The following is an 18860-nucleotide window of genomic DNA, read 5'->3' on the forward strand; positions in this document are numbered from 1 at the left end:
CAAGAAGAGAGGGCGCGTACACCTTCAAATCCCACCTCTGTCTTCTCTCCCCCAGCACTTCAATAATAGTAACAACAGGCATGTATGATTGCCAGCACAGTACAGACCAGGCACGCTATGCTCACCTCTCACACACGTGACCTCGCTGGATCTTAACCCCACCCCATGAGGAAGGTAGTTATTGTGCCCATCTCACAGATAAAGCACCTGGCTCTCAGAGGCAAAGTGACTTGACCAAGGAACATGGAAACAAACCACAGAGCCCGGAACCTGACGTTCTGACTCTAGATCCCACAGCCTTACTCCCTTTAGCAGACATCAGTCTGCTCAACATTGAGTCGGCTTTCCATCTTGCACGCTCAGCTCCAACCGCCCGCTCTGAAGTTAGCTACAGATGTGCGACTTGTTTTGGTCAATGAAACGCAAGCAGAAGGAAAGTGTGTCCTTCCAGGCAGAAGCAGTGTGCAAGTCTACGAGATGACGCCAGCAGCACCCAGAGCAACTAAGAAGAAAGACCCCTGCCAACCCACACCGGACATGCAGCACGGACAAGAAACATGCTTTTTGTGGGTTAGGCCACTGAGCATTTGGGGCTGTTTGTCACCCAGCTTAACCAAGCCCCTCCTGATGGACACAACCACAGAGCCACGCTGCCCCCACTCCAAGCTCCTGAGCGGGAAGGCCTTGGAGGGAAGCCGGGCAGGCCCATCCCAGCTCCTCAAAGTCAACAGAAGAAACGATGACTGAGCTCAAAGAAACGGAACAAAGCACTACTCCAACCTCCTTATCTGACCAGAAACAAGGAGGATCTAAAGGAAAGGAGTTACCAGAACCCAAATCTCCCACCTCCGAGGCCCATGTCTGTCCAGGTCTGTGTGTCCGTCTCTCCATGAGCACCTGCTCCTCTCTCCTTCTCTCTGCCTGTTTGCTGGGTCCCTCTCCCTCCCTCCTTCCTCTCTCTCAGAAAAGTCGGAGAACCTTCGGACAAGCCAGCTCCCCAAGTCACCACAGACAGGGACTCCTGGCTGCCGTCGGGAAGGCGTTCCCCAGCGAGGCCCAATGCACTCGAGGCGGGCGGGTGCCCTGCAGGGCTGGAAGCCCCACCCTGAGGAAGCGAAGGCCTCTGCTCACACATCCCGAGGCTGAGAAGCGTGGGCACACAATCAAGCCCCCTGTCACCAGCCCCTGGCTCTGGTGGGACTGCCCACAGAAACACAAGAAGGTCTGAGGGGCACCACGCAGGAGGAGACACCCAGAAGCAAGGTGGCTACCAGCCCCCTCGCCGCTCCGGTGGGGCACTTCTCCCCTCACTCCGTCTCTTGGCCCCAAGCAATCTTGTGCCCTTACCCAGCACCCGCCCTTAGTTTCCAATCCTCTCTTTAAGTCACGAGAAACTCAACAACTCAACATCCAAGGAGATCCGAGAAGGGTGGGAGCTGACGGGTGGGCAGCAAGGGAGCTCAGCCCTGGTTGACCTCCAGGCTTCTCGGAGGCGGAAGACACCCCCATCCCTTGGTCTGGGACTTGCTTCCAAGAAGGCCTGCCCTGGAACACTCTGGAGGAATCTGGAGACGGCTCTCGGCAGCATAGGCAAAAAACCAGCCCCGCTCCCACCACGGGGAGCTGGGAGCCGGGCACGGGGCTTCAGAACTCAGGCCAAAAAGCTAATGGGGCTTCTGGAGACTGTGAAACATGGTGTCAGCCAGAGCGCTGAGCTGGCAGGCTTCAGACCAGACTGGAGAAAGACAGACACGGCCCGAGGAGGCGGCTGGTGGGGGACCAGGCCACCCTCCCCTCCACCCCCCGGGGCCTTCCTGTCCCTCCCACTCAGGACCACAGGCAGCCCAGAAAACTCCTTCCCAGGTGTTACACTCTGTACCGTGTGCTCCCTAAAGTTCGTTTGTGGAAGTCCTAACCCCCAGGACCTCAGATGTGACTCTCTGGAGACACGGCCTTTCAAGAGGTAAACACATTACAATGAGGTCACACAGGTGGGCCCTAACCCAACCTGCCTGGTGTCCTCACAAGAAGAAGAGATGAAAACACAGACACACAGCAGGAGGACCACGTGAAGACACAGCAAGAAGACGGCCGTCTACCAGCCAGAGAGAGACCTTAGAGACGCAAGCCTTTCGACAGCCTGACCTCAGACTTCGGGCTCCTGGAGCCGCGAGAAAAGAAATGTCTTGTTTAAGCCACCCAGGCGTGGCATTTTGTTGTGGCCGCGCCAGCAGACTAAGACCCCAGGCCACGGGGTTCACCACAGGGTACTGCTCCCAAAGGAGGGGTCCCCAAGATGGCAGGTGCTCTGCTGCTCCCCGGCCACCTGTCCCAAGGCCTGGAACCTTCTCTGGGCAGTAAGTTCTTGATATGAAGCTTCCACTTGACTTTTCGCCTTTCATCACTTCCCCATCCTTCCAGTCTAAGCAAGGGGAGCCACAGCGTTCCCCAGGCACCATGGTCACTGCACAGAGGCCACTCTCCCTGTTGCCCCTATTTCTGGTTCTGTTTCCTGGACCCATCCAACAGGACCAGGGCTGCCCTGTGTGGCAGGGGGCGTCCTGTCATTTGAGGGTGAGGAGCCACCTGAATTCAGGGTGTGGGGCGGGTGAATCTGCAGACCTCCCAGGGAGGCGCGAAGCAAGGCGGGGTCAGATCCCTGGGTTCACATGTCCACTCCGCCTCTCAGGTCCTGACCCGGGTGAGACGGCGACCTCCCACACTTGCGTGTGGTCACTGGCACAGCCTGAGCCGAGATGGTGCAAAGGTGGTCCCACACGCGAGGATTTCCTCCCCTCTGGCCAGTCCCCCTCCCTCTCCAGCCTCAGTTTCCTCATTGTGGTGGGAGGGCATCAGATGGGCTCTGTGATGGGCCCAGGCCACCCCTACCTGGGAGGTCGGCCTACAGAGAACAAAAGTCCCCATATGGATCTTTCTCCTTCGTTTTGCTGCCCAGATGGGTCGGCAGCATCCTGAGGGAGCGGAAGAAAGTGGAGTGCCACAAGGCTGCACCCCCGAAACCTGAATCTGGACTCAGGGGGGCTGGGATGCAGGCAGCGAGGAAGGGGTTCCACAGAGCAGCTCCTGACAGGAGGGTGAAGTCAGGGTCTCCTGGAGGGCTTCCTGGGGGAGCAGGAGCTCTGACCCCAGCACTGAGCACCCTCACTGCAGGGAGGGGGTGAGTGGGGCCCAGGTCAGAGATGATCTCTGCTCCCGAGTGCCTGGCTCAGTGCCCCCACCCTCCCTCCGAGGCGCCCAGTGGGCTCCAGAGGGACTGGCCTGGCCTCTCCTCTCCCCTCCCCTGGTGGGTGCTTCCAGAAATGGTCCCATCTCACCTTGGACACACTACCCTCTACCTAGTTTGAGAGGCCAGCCCCTCAGCAGAGGCATTCCCGAGGGAGCAGCCCCACACCCTCCAGGGGGCGGAGGGACATCAAGGGATGTGTCCTAGCAGTTCCCTGCACTGAAGTCCTACGGGGACCTTCTTGTGGGGCAGGGCCACCGTCTCCGGGTACCACGCCCGGTGCACCACCGCACCTAGCCCCTCCCTCAGCCCTATGCTAAGGGACAAGACAAGGGTGATCCGGTCTGTCCATCAGTGAGAGGTCAGGGACAAAAGGGCAGACACTCACCCAAGCTCGGGGGGACCAAGAGATTGCCACAAGATCAGATGCCCAGGAGAGGCCCCTGGGGATGTCAGCCAACCCAGGACTGCCCAGGGGTTAGCGCTGGGGTTCCACACCCAGATTTGCTCTTTACTAGCCAGGCAGCCTTGGGCAGGTTACCTTCCCCCTCTGTGCCTGGTCTCCATCTCCGGGCATCACAATAGTGCCTGCCTCACAGAGTGGCTGTGAGGTTAGACGAGACAGCCACTGTAAAGTGCCTGCAGCATGGACGGCGTGGCAAAGCCGGAGCTGGCTCCCAAGGCCAGGGGCCCTCTCCCTCGGCCCTGTCTGCAGACCTCTGAGATGCCCCCACAGCCACTACGGACGCATCAGAGACTCACGAGGAAACAAAACAGGCAGCCCCTCCATGGCTGCTGCTCCCCAAAAGGGGCCCCAAATGATCTGTTGGCTGAACCCCCAGGTTATAGCTGAGTAAACCGAGGCCCCAGGAAGAGGGCTTCTCGTCAAAGGATCTGAACCGGGTAGTTTGGCTCCAGAGGCCACATTCTTAACCCCTATACCAACTGCCTCCTGTGAAAACTGCTACGATAGCCCAGGGACATGGGTACTGTTACCGTCCCAAGTGTAGATGAGGAAACTAAGACCACAGGCCCACGAAATAACAGCCCAGGCGTAAAGCTACAGAGCAGAGAGCTGGGCTCAGGACCAGGCCGTTGGGCTGGGAGGCACACAGCCTCACCCACTAGACCACTGCCCTCCGGTCAGCTTGCCTCTCCTGGTCCAGGACGTCCCCGGAGAGCAGGCAGAGCCCCTGGGACACCACATCACCCCCCAAGGCCGTCCCCCAGCCCTAGGACCACTCCAGGGATGCCCAAGCCCCCTCCCAGGCTCCAGCTTGAGCCATCTCCTAACCACCCGTGGTACTGGGGGTTAGGCGCCCTTACTGCAGCTAGCACATGGGGAAACTGAGGCACAGGGACTTGCCCACAACTAAGGAGACAGACACAAACCTCCTGCTTCCCTCTCTTGACCAGAAGAAAATTCTTCTACCTCTGGGCCTCAGAATCTAGAACCTTCCAGAAGTGCCCCCAGTCAAGAAGAGAAGCAGGATGGGGAGAGTGATGACAGCTCTTGCCCCAGGGCTGGTCTCGGCTTGCTTTCCTGTCCTGGGGGAGGCAGCCCGGCGGCAGCAGGGAGCACACCATGGGACAGGCGGGGTCTGCCCCGGTGACCACAGCACTGCTGGGCTCCAGGCCCCAGGCAGGCAAGAGGACACAGGGCCGTGAGCTGCTCCCCCTACCCTCCCTTCCCGCCCTTCAGGCACAGGGCCAGCGGCTCAGCCTCCAGACAGGAGCCCGCCTGTCCCCGCAGGACCAGCTGACCTTTAACCGACGAGAATGTCCCTCTGGCTCCATCTCCTGCCTGGGGGAGCGGATCGGAGGAGAGAGGTGGGGACAGGGGGCAGGAGAAGAGTCCAGAGCCCCCATGGTCTCCCCTTCCTCCCTTCCCTGCCCCTCGCTGTTCTGTCCCCTCCTGCTCCATCATCTGCTCCCTCCTCCCCCTACAGCCGACCACGTCCCATGCCCCGTCCTTCCGCAGCCCCTCCTGCCCCTTAATTACTGTACCTTTTCTTGGCTTGGCACTTTATCGTCTACCAAGTGTTTTTACATTTACCATCGCATTGATTCCACATGAGGGAGAGATGGGGAGACATTGATAATTCCTTCAAATTGCCAAGTGTTCTTGTTAAAAATGCAAACATCCCCAGCCTGATGAACAATTAGGCTGGCAGCCTCTGGTACCTCGGGACTGCTTCATCTCACCCTTGGCCTCCTCCTCAGCTGCTCAGCACAAGCAGATGGGGCAGTGGGAGGGCCCCGGCCCCGGGCAGGACCGAAGGTAGCTGAGGACAAGCATTCAACTTGCAGCGTTGCCCGTAAACAACAAGCTCCCATCGAGCCCTAAACTCTCGCCCCTCGTCCCCTGCGCTCTGAAATCCACGCTCATTCTTGAGACTCCAAGGTCAGAGGGAGAATCTTTGTGCAGAAAAAGTCTGAAGGTCGTCCAGGCTGGACTCGGCAAACCCAAAACCTTGGAGAGGGAGGCAGGAGGCAGGAGAGGGCACCTGGCTCTCCCCAACCCCGCTCTGCCACGTGGCCCAGGGTCCCCGGGACGGCGCCGCCTCACCCAAGGGCCAGCCTCGGCTGCAAGGAGAAGCCCAGAGGTTGGACACTGGTGTCCTTGAAAGGACACATCCTGGGCATGGAGGGAGGAGTCAGGAGCCCCCTCCTTTGAGGGGGTCCATCACCCCAACTAATGGGGATGGGCCGATGGTCCTGAGGTCCCCCCTGCTCCCACATGCCGTACCCAGGACCAAAGCAGGGAGATAAGCCTGTGGCCAAACCCCATACAGGGTGTCTCGAGAGTTCCTGGACTCCCGGGAGGCTCCCTCTCAGAGACCCTGCCCTGCGCCCCACCACACATATTCCAATGAAGCACGTAAATAAATATAATCCATCCATAACTCTCGAGAGTTGAACTGAGTCGCAGCAGACCACCTGACATAATGTTAGGTTTTGTAGCTAAATTCAACATGGATTAATTTCCATTCTGCAGTTTTCTTTTCAAACTTTGGAGCCTATCAGTTTGTTTCCAGCTCTCAAACGTTTTCGTTGGCCGGTGATGAAAGTTTGTGGGCCCTAGATGCTGTGTCTACATTCCTAGCGCTCTGACCCCAGAGAACTCAGGCGGCAAGCCTGGAGAAACGCAGCAGCAGGTTTAACAGAAATCTAACCAATTCTGTTTGCAGCACTGGCGGGTATGTGAAGTGTCACTCAACGCCACCTCCTCCAAGGAGCCCTCCCAGACCTCTCCAGCTCTCAAGAATCCCTCCACCACCAATCTCAAAGCCCTCCCTGTCCGTGGGGCCCGTTCGGCACCAATGGCACACCCTCGTGTGGCTGCTTGGCTGCATTCTCTGGCTCTGAGTTCATTATTTAACACATTCATGTTGTGTCTTATCTTCCCCCACTGAACTGTGAGCTCTCCAGATGCCCTGGACTTGTCCTCTGCCTCCTCTTGGAACTAGTATAGTGTCACAGCCAACCAAGAGAGCCGAAGCCACGTGAGCAGGGGCTATGCGGAATGGAGAGGGGCTGGAAGCCAGGGGTTCCACCTACCCTCCATGCCATCATCCCGAGGGCCATTGAAGTTGTCATAGGAATCCCAACGGATGAGAGGGTCGGAGGTGTTATAGTCCACGGACACGCTCGGCCCGTTCTCCAGGTGTTCCATGCCTAAAAGGAACGGGAAAGGGCAGCGGGACAGTGGAGAGAAAGAAAAAAAGAGATCAGCCAGCTGGAAAAACAGAGGAAGTCAACAAGCTCTCCACAGATGCTCCCCAAGGGACTTCTCAGTTTCTTGACCATGGCAGGGTGGGACCAGTGGCTTAAGTTGGATGGAGAATCCAGGGGTCTGGTTTCTTGCATTCTTGAAAAGGCTCATACCAGGTCGTAGGGGTAAATCAGGTCAGGAGCACTGAGGAATAAAGATACCCCTAGGAGAAAGCTGGGGGGCCCCCAACTGGGTGTCTGCCTCTTTCTCGTACGTCCCAGGGGCCCCTAGCGCAGTGTCCAAAGACCAGAGGGTCTGCCCCTGGAGTGAGCAGGAGTGTAGGAGAGGCTTGTGATGGGCGGCATGGGGTCAAGGACAGCAAGCAAATCACAGCCCTGAAATGGACAGGACACAAGGTCATCCTAGCCATCCTCCCGCCCCCACCCAAGATGCTCTCTGCTCCAAGCAGAAATCTGAGGGGGCGGCAGACTCTCCAACACATCGGAGAAAGCCCAGGATGAAGACGCACAAGCTGCCCGTCAGTCCTTCTGGGGCGAGTTACCCTCCTGCCTGGCAGTCCTCTCTAATCTACCCAGACTCCCTCTCTCTGTAACCAAACTTCATCTCCTCCCTTTCTGTTCTCAAAAAAGATGGAGAACAACTGGTCTCCACATATAACCAGTCTAAAGGCTTAAAGACTATTATTAAATTGGCCTTCTCATCTTCAGGTTCTCATCTCAGTTCTCATAAACGCTTATCGTCCATCCAGCATCTCTGAGTGTCCCCTCAGCCACTCCCTCCATCCATCATGGCCCTCAGTCTCTGAATATGATAAGATGACCTAATGGGACCAGAACAGTTTATCCAACCCAGCGCCTCTTGGTCTGCTTTTTTATTTTTATTCTCCAGAGATTAAGTCACTGGTTCATGTTTAGCTGGGGGTCCACTATGATACCCAGATCCTTCACTGCTGGTCTGCCTGTCAGTCACAGGTAACTTGATAATGGTAGAGCAGATCAGTGGGAGAGCATGGGGGGTGGGATGGGGACAGGTCAGGATGGAGGGAAGGAGGTGGAAGAATGAACTCTAACTTAGCTGATACCTTGAATTTTCTCTGGTCCATAAGAAAAGACAAATTCCACTTTGCCATATTCTGGAAATCGATCATCTGAAAAAGGAGAAGGAAAGACAAAACTGGGCAATTAATTCCCAAAAAGGACTCCATAAAAAGTTTTCTTCTAGAAAAGATTAAAGTAATACATGTATACACACTTGACAACATAATTAGACATATATACACAATGAAATAAGTCCTGCCCCCCTTTAGCACCACTTCTACTTGCCTGAGGTAACCATTTCTAACCATTTCCAGTTCTTGTTTTACCAACAGTTACCTCAAAAAATCTAAACAATACCCATGATTTTTACGCCACTGTTTCTAAATACACCAATTTGAAGTAATCTCCATTGATTCACGACTAGGAAGATGAATAATTTGGATCACTCGTACTGCCACCCCCTTCTTCTTAAATCTAGTATTATCATTATCATCATCATCATTTATTCTACTGATTACCTTTGAAACTTTCAATACTAGAATTAAGCCTCTATTCTTGATCTGTCTGTTTTCAAAGGTGTCTCCTGACGCCCCCCCTACTCCACGTAAGAGGAGGAAATTTGTGCCCTGCCCGTCCCCGCCGCCTCTCATCAACGCCACCTTCATTTGGTCAGCTCTTCCTTTATTTGTCCTTGTTAAGACTGATAACATTAACATTCTGTTCTATAACTGTACCAGCATCTTCTGCTTCTGCCCCCCCACACACACCCAACGCCCCCCTCCCCGCCCCCCGGCGCCAGTGCAGGGAAAGCTCATCACAGAAACATTCTTCTTCGGGGCGAGCCAGACTGTGCTGTGGGGCTCAGGCCCCTCCTCCCAGCCCCGGCCCCACTCTCTGCTCTCTGCCTGAGCCCAGTGCAGACGCAGACCACCATCCACCGCTTGTAGGAAGAGAAGCCGCAGGAGGGCTGGTGTCCACTCCCTGGGGTGCCCATCAAGCCTGTGTGTGTCTCCATTACTGCAGGCATCACTTCATAGTCTCATGTTTGTACATCTCTTTCTCCTGTGAGACTGAGAGCTCCCTGAGGGTAGGGCCTTACTTCTTCCTCTTTGTACCCCCAGCATCTAGCACACGCCTGGCACATACAGACACATAAGTGATGCTTGGTGGACAGATGGGTGGATGAACGGATGTATGGATTGTTGAATGGGTGGGTAGACGTCTGGATGGATGGATGGATGGATTTGGATGGTGGGTAGGTGAATGAGTGAATGAGTGGATGGGTAGATAGGTAGATGGATGGATGGATGGGAGAATGGATGGATGAATGGATGGAAGGATGGATGGACAGACGGAGGGACAGATGGATGAATGAATGGACTTGGATAGGTACGTAGCTGAATAAGTGGGTGGATGGATAGGTAGGTGGATGGATGGATGGACAGGTGAATGGATGGATGGATAGGGGAATGGATGGATGGATAGGGGAATGGATGGACGGATCTGGATGGGTGGGTGGATGAATAGGTGGATGGACAGATGGATGGATGAATGGATGTGGATTGGTGAGTGGATGGATGGGTAGATGAGTGGATGGATGGATGTGGTTATGTCCTGGCCCTGAATGTGATACCCATAAAACCTCAAATGGATAGAGGAAAGAAGAAGAGGGAGATACCTCTCTGGCCACCTCCCCTTCCCTCAGATAACGCTTCCCTCTCCACTACTCCCACAGCCCTCTATTATTGCTCTTCTATCCTGTGGCCTAATTATTCCTTGCTAGGTCTGCCTCTCCACTCAATGAGCCTACCTTTGAAGGCATCATCAAGGTCCTCCTTCCCGAAGACAACCCCCAGGTCATGGATGGCGCAGGTGTGGAACTGCACACGGAAGATGACGTCTCGGGCTGGGCTCCGGAACTTCTTGTGGTAGCACTTCAGCTGAGGGGGGAAGAGAGTAGAGCCCATCAGGGACCAGGGGATGGGAAATCAGGTCCCAGGGAGCCTCCACAACAGGGGCCCTGAGGCTCACTCCAACCCAGTGAGGGAGAGGTCACCAACACCAAATAGCATCTCAGAGCTCTCTGAAGAAACTTCTAGAAGAGCAGAGAGTTGAAGGCCAGTCTTGCCCTTAGGGGACAAAGCTGTCCCCCCAAGTAGGCACTGTATACAGGGTGGAAAGGAGAAAGCAGGAGTGGACTGAAATCGCAGGAGGACGGCTGTGGTCAGGGCTGAGGGAGTCCTGGTCACCAACAGGAAGCCAGGAGGCAAGAGCTCATACTGACATATTTCCCAGGAGATGGCTCCAGAACAAGAAACAAGCCCCTGGGAAGGGATGTCCAACTCCAAGGCAGGGGAACAGACAAGGCCTGTCGGAGGCTGGAAGGCCTTGCAGGAGCCCTCAGAGCCTACGACCCCAGGGCTGGTGGCCCACCAGGAATGACGGTCTTGTCTGGAGAGGCAGGAGGCAAGCAGGAGGAGAGAAGAGAGCACAGACAACCTGGGAAGTGGGGGCTCGAGACAGAGGGGGCGCTCACCAAGATGTCTCCCTTCAAGAGCAGCCCAGGCTCGATGGTGATGCAGATGCTGGTCTGGCTGTCTCCTTGGACGTTGCTATGGGAGACAGGCGGGCAGAGGGAGACAGGACAGCTGAGGGGGCGGGCGGCGCGCTTTCCCTCTGCTGCCCCTCTGCCACAGGGCGACTGGGAAAGTTCGCCAACTCCATCGCTCAGCCCTCTCCTGGACGAGGTTCTAGACAGCACCCACCCACTCTCTGCCCCTGGTCCTGGGCCTCAGCCTCCGGCATCCCTGGCCTCTCACTCCCGAGGAATACCTACTAGATGCCAGATGTGTAAACGGGCTGCATGGCCTGGTAGATGCGGAGAAACGGCCGACACCCTGTAATGGAGGGGTGGTGTTAGTTAAGACAGGAGGAACAGGGCAAGGAGGAAGGGGGAGAGGAGAGAGTCAGGAAGGACTAGGAGGAGGAGAGGCAGGGAGAGGAAGGAGGAAAGGAAGAAAGAGGAAGTGAGGAAGGAGAAATGGAAAGAAAGAGGAAGAAATACTAGCTTTTCATTTGAAAGGCATTTTAAGCTTACAAAAACACTGTCACATCCAACCTCTGGTGCCAGCAGGCACCGCAAGCACGAAACGCATTTTGCACAGGAATAGACGGGCTCAAAGAAAGCTCAGGAAGTGGTGCAGTGGAAACTCCAATCCAAGCCCACATTTCTACCACCCAAGGCTGCCTCTTAGGAGGGAGATGGAAGCCACGGCAGGGAGGAAAGCCCAGCAGGTACCTCCTTTAGACTCGAAGTTGGGGATGCCGTGCATGATCACGTGGTGCAGAAACAAGGGCTTGTTGTTCATTTTGATGGAGCCAGAGAGCAGGCCGCTGAAGTAATGCACGTACCTGGAGCAGGGGGAGGGGCGGCTTCAGCCAGGGGGCCTGCACTGGAGCAGAGCCATCCCGTTCTCTTTTCCCCCAGACATTGCCCTAGGTAATGTAGTGTAGCCCCTCACTATCAACCCCCAGGCCTCCTGGCGGCCGATGTCGCAGCCCCAGCACAGTCCTCCCTTGCTGCCTGGAGCCCTAGGTAGGGAGGGCCAGCAGGTCCCACTACACCTGGAGCTGGGTCAAGCCAAACCTCCCACTCGGGGTTCTCCAGCGCCCCCTGGTGGTCAACATGAGCATCTCATTCCTGCTTCACTCCCAGCCCGGGAATCTCCTGTTGGACCAAACTTCCTCCCACACATTCCTGGCAGGCATCCTCATCAGTACACAAGGCAGGCTGATCGACCACCAAACAGCTTGGCACCCTTATACCAAGCCCAAACCAATTTTACGCCCCTGCTGTACCCCAACAGACCCACTAGCCACACGACAGGCCAATAAACAGTAAGAGCTTAATAATTACAGCCCTTGACTTTTTTTACATCACGCTGAAGTGTATAAAGTTCCTCTATATCATTTCATCTGGTATTTGAGGATATCTAACTTCCATTAAGCATGTCTATCCCTAGGGTCAACAGCCTCCAATTCTTTTAACAAAGATCTCTTTTAACAACGATTGGAAGAAGGCAAGGATTAACGCATCTCCACTCCTCCGGAAAAGATGGAAAACTTGGTCCAGAAACAGTCACTGGCCTTCCAAAGACACACAGCAAGAACACACAAAGCTGGGAGTGGGTGGGGAGAAGGGAAGAAGTCTGAGCCCCAGCATCTGCCAGAAGGAGAAGCATCCTTCTGCCGTCAATCGGTCGGCACTTCCTCCTTTATTGGCAGAGGATGCCACGCTGGGTCAGCTGGACCAATCAGAATGCACCCTGAGACCCAGGGAGCCTAGCGGGCTCTTTGAGGTAGGGGAGACCAAAACCCACAGGACCATGACAGTGGCCCCCTCCTCTCTCTCAGCTCCTCGGCCTGCCTCCAGGCCTGTGGGCCTCTGTCCCTGGGCCGGGGTGGGGCCACCTCGGACTCCCCATAATGATAATCTGATGGGCAGTGCCAGCTCCCATTCAGGCCCTGCCCACCCCCAGCCCCATTACTCAAACCGGAAACCTGGAATGGCGGGTTCCTATCAGATCTTCTGATCATGCCAACAGGATGTGTCTGTGTGCTGGGGACAATGAGTCCGGGGGTGGGGTGACAATGAATGGGGGAGCCACGGGCAAAGCCCCTCCCTCCCTGCCCTCGACTCCGCCAACCGCTCCATTCCCTGAAAGAGCCACTAACAAGAAGGCAGGCACGCGGCAGTGAGCTGGCAGCAAACCCACGGTCACATGTCCACATCTGGGCACCAACAGAATGACCACCTGCAGGCAGATGCGGCTGCAGACATGAGGGGCGAGGCCAACACAGACCGTGTGAACACACGCACATTCCCACTGCATCCATGAGCACTGTGGAGTCCCCGAGTAACCCTTCCTGAGAGCTGACAGTGCCCCCGTTATCCAGGCTTCTAACTCAGAGATGAGCCTGCTCTGTCCACCCTCTCCAAGCCACACTGTGCCATCGTAGCGTCACACTCCTCCAGCTGGTCAAGGTCAAGGGTCAGTCCCATGACCAAGGCCACCAGCCACCTGTGGCAAGCTGGGCAATGAGAGGGTGTTGGGGTGATGGTTCTTTCCTCCCTGAGACCTCTCCCCTGGGAAAACTCTCACTGATCCACAGCTGCTGCGTCTGGTGGCCCAGCCAAAATTTTCTGCACATAAAGACACCCCATTTCTGATCACTGACCCCGAGGCTGGCTGCCGGCTGTTTTGTGCCAACTGTAAGGCACTGGGTTGCCTGAGGACTCACTTCTGCTTGGGTTTCCTGCTACAATGGTGGAAACAGCCCCGAGGGGTGCCAGCACACTTCTAGCAAGGCAAGCAAGGAGGGGGTGACAGAGTGTGAGTCGAGGACCCCCAGTATGGAGAGTCTGGGAAGCCCCAGGACCTGCAGCTAGGGGGTCCTGCTTGGCCAGGCAGGGCTCCAGGGCCTGGGAAAGCCAACCCACTGGATGTTTTGGCCTCCAGCCTGCATACTTGCTATTCCCTCTGCCTGGACCCTTTACCCCAGATCTTTCCTCTCAGCCCTCACCTCATGTTACCATCTTAGAAGGTCAGGCCGTTGGAATCAGCCCCTCACGCCCACCCCTCACTCTAGCCCACCACGTTCTGTTGAGTTTTTTCCTCCAAAAGACTTCTTGCATGTGAATGACCTTGATGGTTGTGTCCTTGGGTATCATCCACTAGAAGGTCCCCGCAAGACCTTGTCTGAGACTCAGTGCTGTGATCCCAGGGTGCAGAGCAGGGGGACACATCATAGGCAGGCATGGTGGCTCCACAGCTCTGGCCACACACACACAGGAGCTGGGCCCAGCCCCACTCTCCGGTTATCCGCTCTGGGCCCAGGATCCCACCATCTGACTCGCACTCCCCCAGCCTCCCCCAGGTGCACCTGGCGCTGCCACTACCTGTGCTGTGGATCAGACACCACGAAACAGCACGTTACTCCAGAGCAGAATCTGGGGCAGCCGTCAGGACAGTGGGCAGCACAGCATGAGGACACTGCATGGCCCAAGTTATAGGCTCTCAGACACATTCTAGCTCTGTCACTACCCGCTGGAGACCCTGGCCATGTTGCGTCCCCTCCCAGGCTCGGGCTTCCCATCCGTAGGATGGGCATGCCCTGGAGCATCAGACGATAGCTCATCACCTTCTCTGGGATGGCTGGCCAATGGGCACAATCTTATCCTCGTAGAACCGCTTCATTGCAAACCGGTCCAGGGCCTGGTTGGCACTGTGAAGAGAGACAGGTGGTCAGAGGAGCCAACTGCCACATCCAGGACCCCCTTGTCCCTCCATCCCTGCCCCCCAAGACCTGCAGAACCCTCCAGCCACCCTGTGCCGAGAAACTTTCAGGAAAAGAGTGCCCCCACATCCCTCCATGCTGTGTGCTGCCGCGCTCAGCACGGGGCTCTGAAGCCAGCCGGCTGGGAGCCCATCTCCAGTCTCCCACTCACTTCTCAGACCTGTGCCATGAGGCCGGTTACATAACCTTTCTGAACCTGATTTTCCTTTCCGGTCAAATGAGGCAATAATCGCGCCTTCCTGCAGGTTGTTATGGTGGTCATGAGATAAGATCTAAAAGGAGCTCGGCCCGTGTGGACACATAGCAGGTACACAGGAAGTGCTCACCGTGAAGCAAAGATGGGGCTGAGTTAGGTTTCTTAAAGTCATCAAACCAGCGTCCTACCGGCAAGCCCTCCACAGAACATTCTACCCATCCTCAAAGAGCACTGGAGAGACAGACCACCCTCCTCCTCCGTTCTCGACTCTCCAAAGACGTCCCATCACTCTTAGAATCAACTCCAGCATCCTCAACACGGCCTACGAGGCCCCGCCATCTGCCTCACTTCCTGCTCCTCGTCCCCCAACTCACTCAGCTCCCAATAGGCCCGCCCCTCGCACCCCGCTGCAAACCTTTGTTCTTCCTCTTCTCTCTGCCTGGAAGGTTCCCCTCCCAGACTTTACATGACTCAGCCCTTTCCACCTGCCCTCTACTCAGTTCCGCTCTCTATGCAAACATCACCTCCTCGAGAGGCCTCCACTGACCAGCTCTCATCTCCCTTCTTTCACAGGACTTAGTGCCCGCTGTTACTGAGGTCCTTGTTTACTTTTTTAAAATCCATGAGGGCAGTGGCCGGGCTTTGCCCATAGCTGCCTTGCCAGCACCCACACACAGTGGCTGTTCCATAACCACTGTTGAATGAAGCAACAAACGAACGGATGAAGCCCTCTGCTTCTCTGCAAGATGGGATCAGAATGGGGTGCATCCACTGGGTGTTTCCTATTCTTGCTCCAAACACCTAAGTGGGAAGAGGGCCCTGCTGGCCAGAGGCATGGGCACAGACGAGATAGATTCTAGATGGTTCTGTCGGACCCAGATCTGATCCAAGATTTCTTTCTGACTCCCTCCCTGCTCACCCAGGGAAACACAAGACAGTTTGGGAGGGAAAGTGGCCCCAAGAAGCTGGCTGGATGGGGTGTCCATGACTGACACCGTCCAGGTGCCCCTTCGGAGGGATGGAGTCTCCTCGCTGCTGCCCTTCGTCCACAGGCTCCTGCCTCAGAGCTCTGGGCAGGCACCTTCTCCCTTCTACTGGGTCCTCCACCTCGTCTTCAGCACCTCGCATCCCTGTCTTCACCTCCCACCCCAAGGAAGGGAGAGGCCTGGGTGGAGGGGGAGGGGGGTCCCGCTGTCAATATTCAGAGAACAGGGGGTGAGGGGCCTCTTACCTGGCAGAAATGTTGCTGTAGTGCATGTAAGCCGCGATGACAACACCTATCCTGCCCCGGTTTCCCTGAAAGAGCCCGGAAACACAAAAGCCTTTACTTCTAAGGCCGGCCTCCTGCCCCAGAGCCCACGCAGAAGCCCTGGAGGAAAGGGGGCAAGGGCTGGAGAGGGGGTTGTGGTCCCAAGGAAGAACAGGAGTGGGGAGGGGGGCAGGGGAGGGAAGCGGGTGGCAGCTGATTCTCAGGGAGAAGAAACCCAGCTGACCATCCACTAGATTTGAGGGCCCCAGAAGCTGGTACCCCCCATTTCCTGAGGGCATCCCCTGGGACAGAATCTATTATGCCCTAGAAAGGAGAATACACACAGCAGACTTACACACGCACACAATCCAACGAGACAGGCAGGTACATAGGCCATCCAAGGATACACTCATGCACGGGGGTGCATGCACGTGCACACACACACACACCCCATGCAGGCCCCCTGCCGACCTTGTTGTGTAAAACGACGACATTGTGGGGGTCTGCGTTGAGCCAGGTGTCCATGGCCTTGCAGACACTACAGATCTTCTCCAGGGCTGGGGTGTGGAGGTCCGGCCAGCCAAAGTCCAGGACCTGTGGCCCAAGCCGTGAGTGAGAAGGGGCAGGAGCCCTGGCGAGTCAACCAGGGCAGCAGGCAACACATACCTGTGTGCCAGCTCCAGGGCAGCCGGGCCTGGGGTCCTGCCCCGCCCATCAGCCCAGCCAGGAGGCAGGGGAATTCAGGGCAAGGGACCCTGGCCTGGAACCAGAGACCCTGGGCTGAGTCTCTGCTCTGACACTGACTCACTGTGGGGCCTCAGGCCAGGCACAGCCCCTCTCCCAGCCTCAGTTTCCTCTCATGTGTGTAAAACAGAGGCTTGGAGCCGAGGATCCCAAGGTCCTTCCACATGACTCTGACCTCAGACGAGCAGGGCCCCCATCATTGCCCCAGGCTCCACCCACAGACGGCCCTGAGGCCTGAGGCCTGGCTCAGGCGAAAGAAGGAAGGAGAAAGGCTCCCTGCTGGTCGAGGTTTTTTCAGGCCCTGGACACACAAACCACCGATTTTTCAGGCCAGCCAAGAGAAGCCTGAAGGGGACAGAGGACAGATCTGAACAGCAGTCCTCAGGGTCCTGAAAACATTTCTAAACCTACAGAACCTTAAAAGAGAACTTCTGCTTGGAAGGGCCCAGACAGCACATCTCATCCAGCCTGTCCACTTTCAAGGGGGCAAACTGAGGCCCAGAGAAGCCTGTCACCTGCCCAGGGTCACACAGCAACAGGCACCAGAATCCAGAAGCCAGAGTAGATGTCCACGCGAAGCACACAGCCCACTGGGCAAGCGAGTGAAAGCTGGAGCAAGAACGTCCACATCGGCGCGTCCCAGCCAGTTTCAGCTCAGAATACTTTTCAATAAAACTAAACCCTCACAGCTCCAGGCTCCCCCGAGAGATGCTACAGGTGCCCCAGGGGGCAGACCTGGGAGGTGGTCACTGTATGGAGCTTTGCTTTCTGTAATTTGTATTCTGGAAACAATAAGTAGATTATTTTCCATTTTCCAAATAGAAAATGGCTTTGAATAGGCTTTTCAAACTGTCACAGCACATCCCCCCAAGATTCTAACATGGGAACCTCGAGGAGAGGGGGTCCGGCCATCCTTCGGTCGAGGCAAGGAGGCCCCCACAACGGGCAGCGGCTCACCTTGGCATGGAGCTTGGCGATGTCAGGTCTCCGCTCAGAGAGGTTGAAAAGCTAGAAGGAGAAAAAGGAAGAGATGGTGAGAAGGTTCGCTCCCTCCCCTGTGACGTTTTCCCTACGTGAGCACACTGAAGCTCTGCAGACGCTCGCTGACCAGCGGGACTCAAGTGCAGGCTCCCAGGAGAGAGAGGTTCACAGACACTCAGCCACGCCCCCCTCCGTGAGCCAACAGACATCCAGAACTGAGGACCAGAAGGGGACGGAACCCGTCTCGGGCCCCACGTGCCACCCCCGGGGTGGGCGGCTCCCCATACTGAATGCGAATCGATGGTGTTCAATGAGAAGTTCTCGGCCAGCTCCGGTTTCCACTTCATGCGTCAGCTTTAGGACCTCACCCCATGGAGACGCAACGGCTATGCGGTCACACACCCTCCACCGGAGGGTCAAAGGTCCTGGGCGGGCCCTCTCAGGCCCCTGACACCCCTCTCCCAGCAGGTGCCCCCCAACAACAACCCACATGCCGTGGGAATCTGCCCATCTCTGGGACTCCTGTCTCCACCTCCGGAGGAGGCAGGCAGAGCTCCCATCTCCTCACCACCGGGGACACGCCAAGACCACGGTGCTGTCGCCCGTGGAGAAAGCGGGCTGCACAGCCAGCACAGGCAGGATGGAAGGAGGGCGCCAAAGCTCAGAATCCTGGACTCCTGGACTCCTGACATCAAGGAGATCTCAGACGGCTTCTAGGCCACTCTTGGACCCCGTAAAGGAACACCCTTTATTAGGTTAACAACGGCTACCACTCAAGTGTCCCCAAACTGCCAGCCCCATGCTAAGCTTCACATCTAACAGCTGGCTTAACTCTCGCAACAATCAGAAGAGGGAGATAGTGTTATTAGACCCATTTTACAGATGGGGTCTCTAAAGCTCGGTGAGTCTAAGTGGCCAAGATCAGACGGTCAGTAAGAGCAGAGCCAGCATTCGAACCCAGGACTCACTGAGGGTTAAAGCCAGGCGCTGAGCAAGGCCCAGCCCAGCTGACAGACGGGCCTCTGTGGTGGGTTGAATAGCGTCCCACGAAAACCCACGTCCACCTGGAACTCCAGAACGTGACCTTATTTGGAAACAGGGCCTTTGCTGACGTAAGTAGTTAAGGATCTCGAGATGAGGTCATCCTGGATTTAGGGTGGGCCTTACAAGAAGAGGAGAGGACACACGGAGAGGCCATGCGAAGAAGGAAGGAAGGAAGAAAAGGAAAGAAGGAAGGCCATGCGAAGACAGGGGCAGAAATGAGAGCCACACAGCTACAAGCTGCGGGTCACCAAGGACTGCCGGGGCCACCGGAA

At 56.3% G+C, this 18860-nt stretch overlaps 1 protein-coding gene across 44 annotated transcripts in view; it reads right to left on the minus strand.

The window, feature by feature from the left end:
• The window catches only part of TNS1 (tensin 1), a 206661-nt gene that overhangs the window by 69639 nt on the left and 118162 nt on the right, over positions 1 to 18860 (minus strand). For all 44 annotated transcript variants that reach the window (XR_011439835.1, XM_070270468.1, XM_070270454.1 and 41 more), the window contains 10 exons: positions 17521 to 17571; positions 16291 to 16413; positions 15802 to 15866; positions 14219 to 14302; positions 11316 to 11428; positions 10854 to 10914; positions 10554 to 10629; positions 9828 to 9957; positions 8062 to 8127; positions 6806 to 6922 (listed from right to left, as the gene is read on the minus strand). Coding sequence is in view for 43 of the 44 variants with exons in the window: in XM_070270468.1 (XP_070126569.1) it covers positions 6806 to 6922; positions 8062 to 8127; positions 9828 to 9957; positions 10554 to 10629; positions 10854 to 10914; positions 11316 to 11428; positions 14219 to 14302; positions 15802 to 15866; positions 16291 to 16413; positions 17521 to 17571 (886 nt within the window). In the remaining variant the exon portion in view is untranslated. The remainder of the gene's footprint in view (positions 1 to 6805; positions 6923 to 8061; positions 8128 to 9827; positions 9958 to 10553; positions 10630 to 10853; positions 10915 to 11315; positions 11429 to 14218; positions 14303 to 15801; positions 15867 to 16290; positions 16414 to 17520; positions 17572 to 18860) is intronic.

This window comes from Equus caballus, chromosome 6, assembly GCF_041296265.1.
Source record: "Equus caballus isolate H_3958 breed thoroughbred chromosome 6, TB-T2T, whole genome shotgun sequence".
NCBI classification, from domain to species: Eukaryota; Metazoa; Chordata; class Mammalia; order Perissodactyla; family Equidae; genus Equus; species Equus caballus.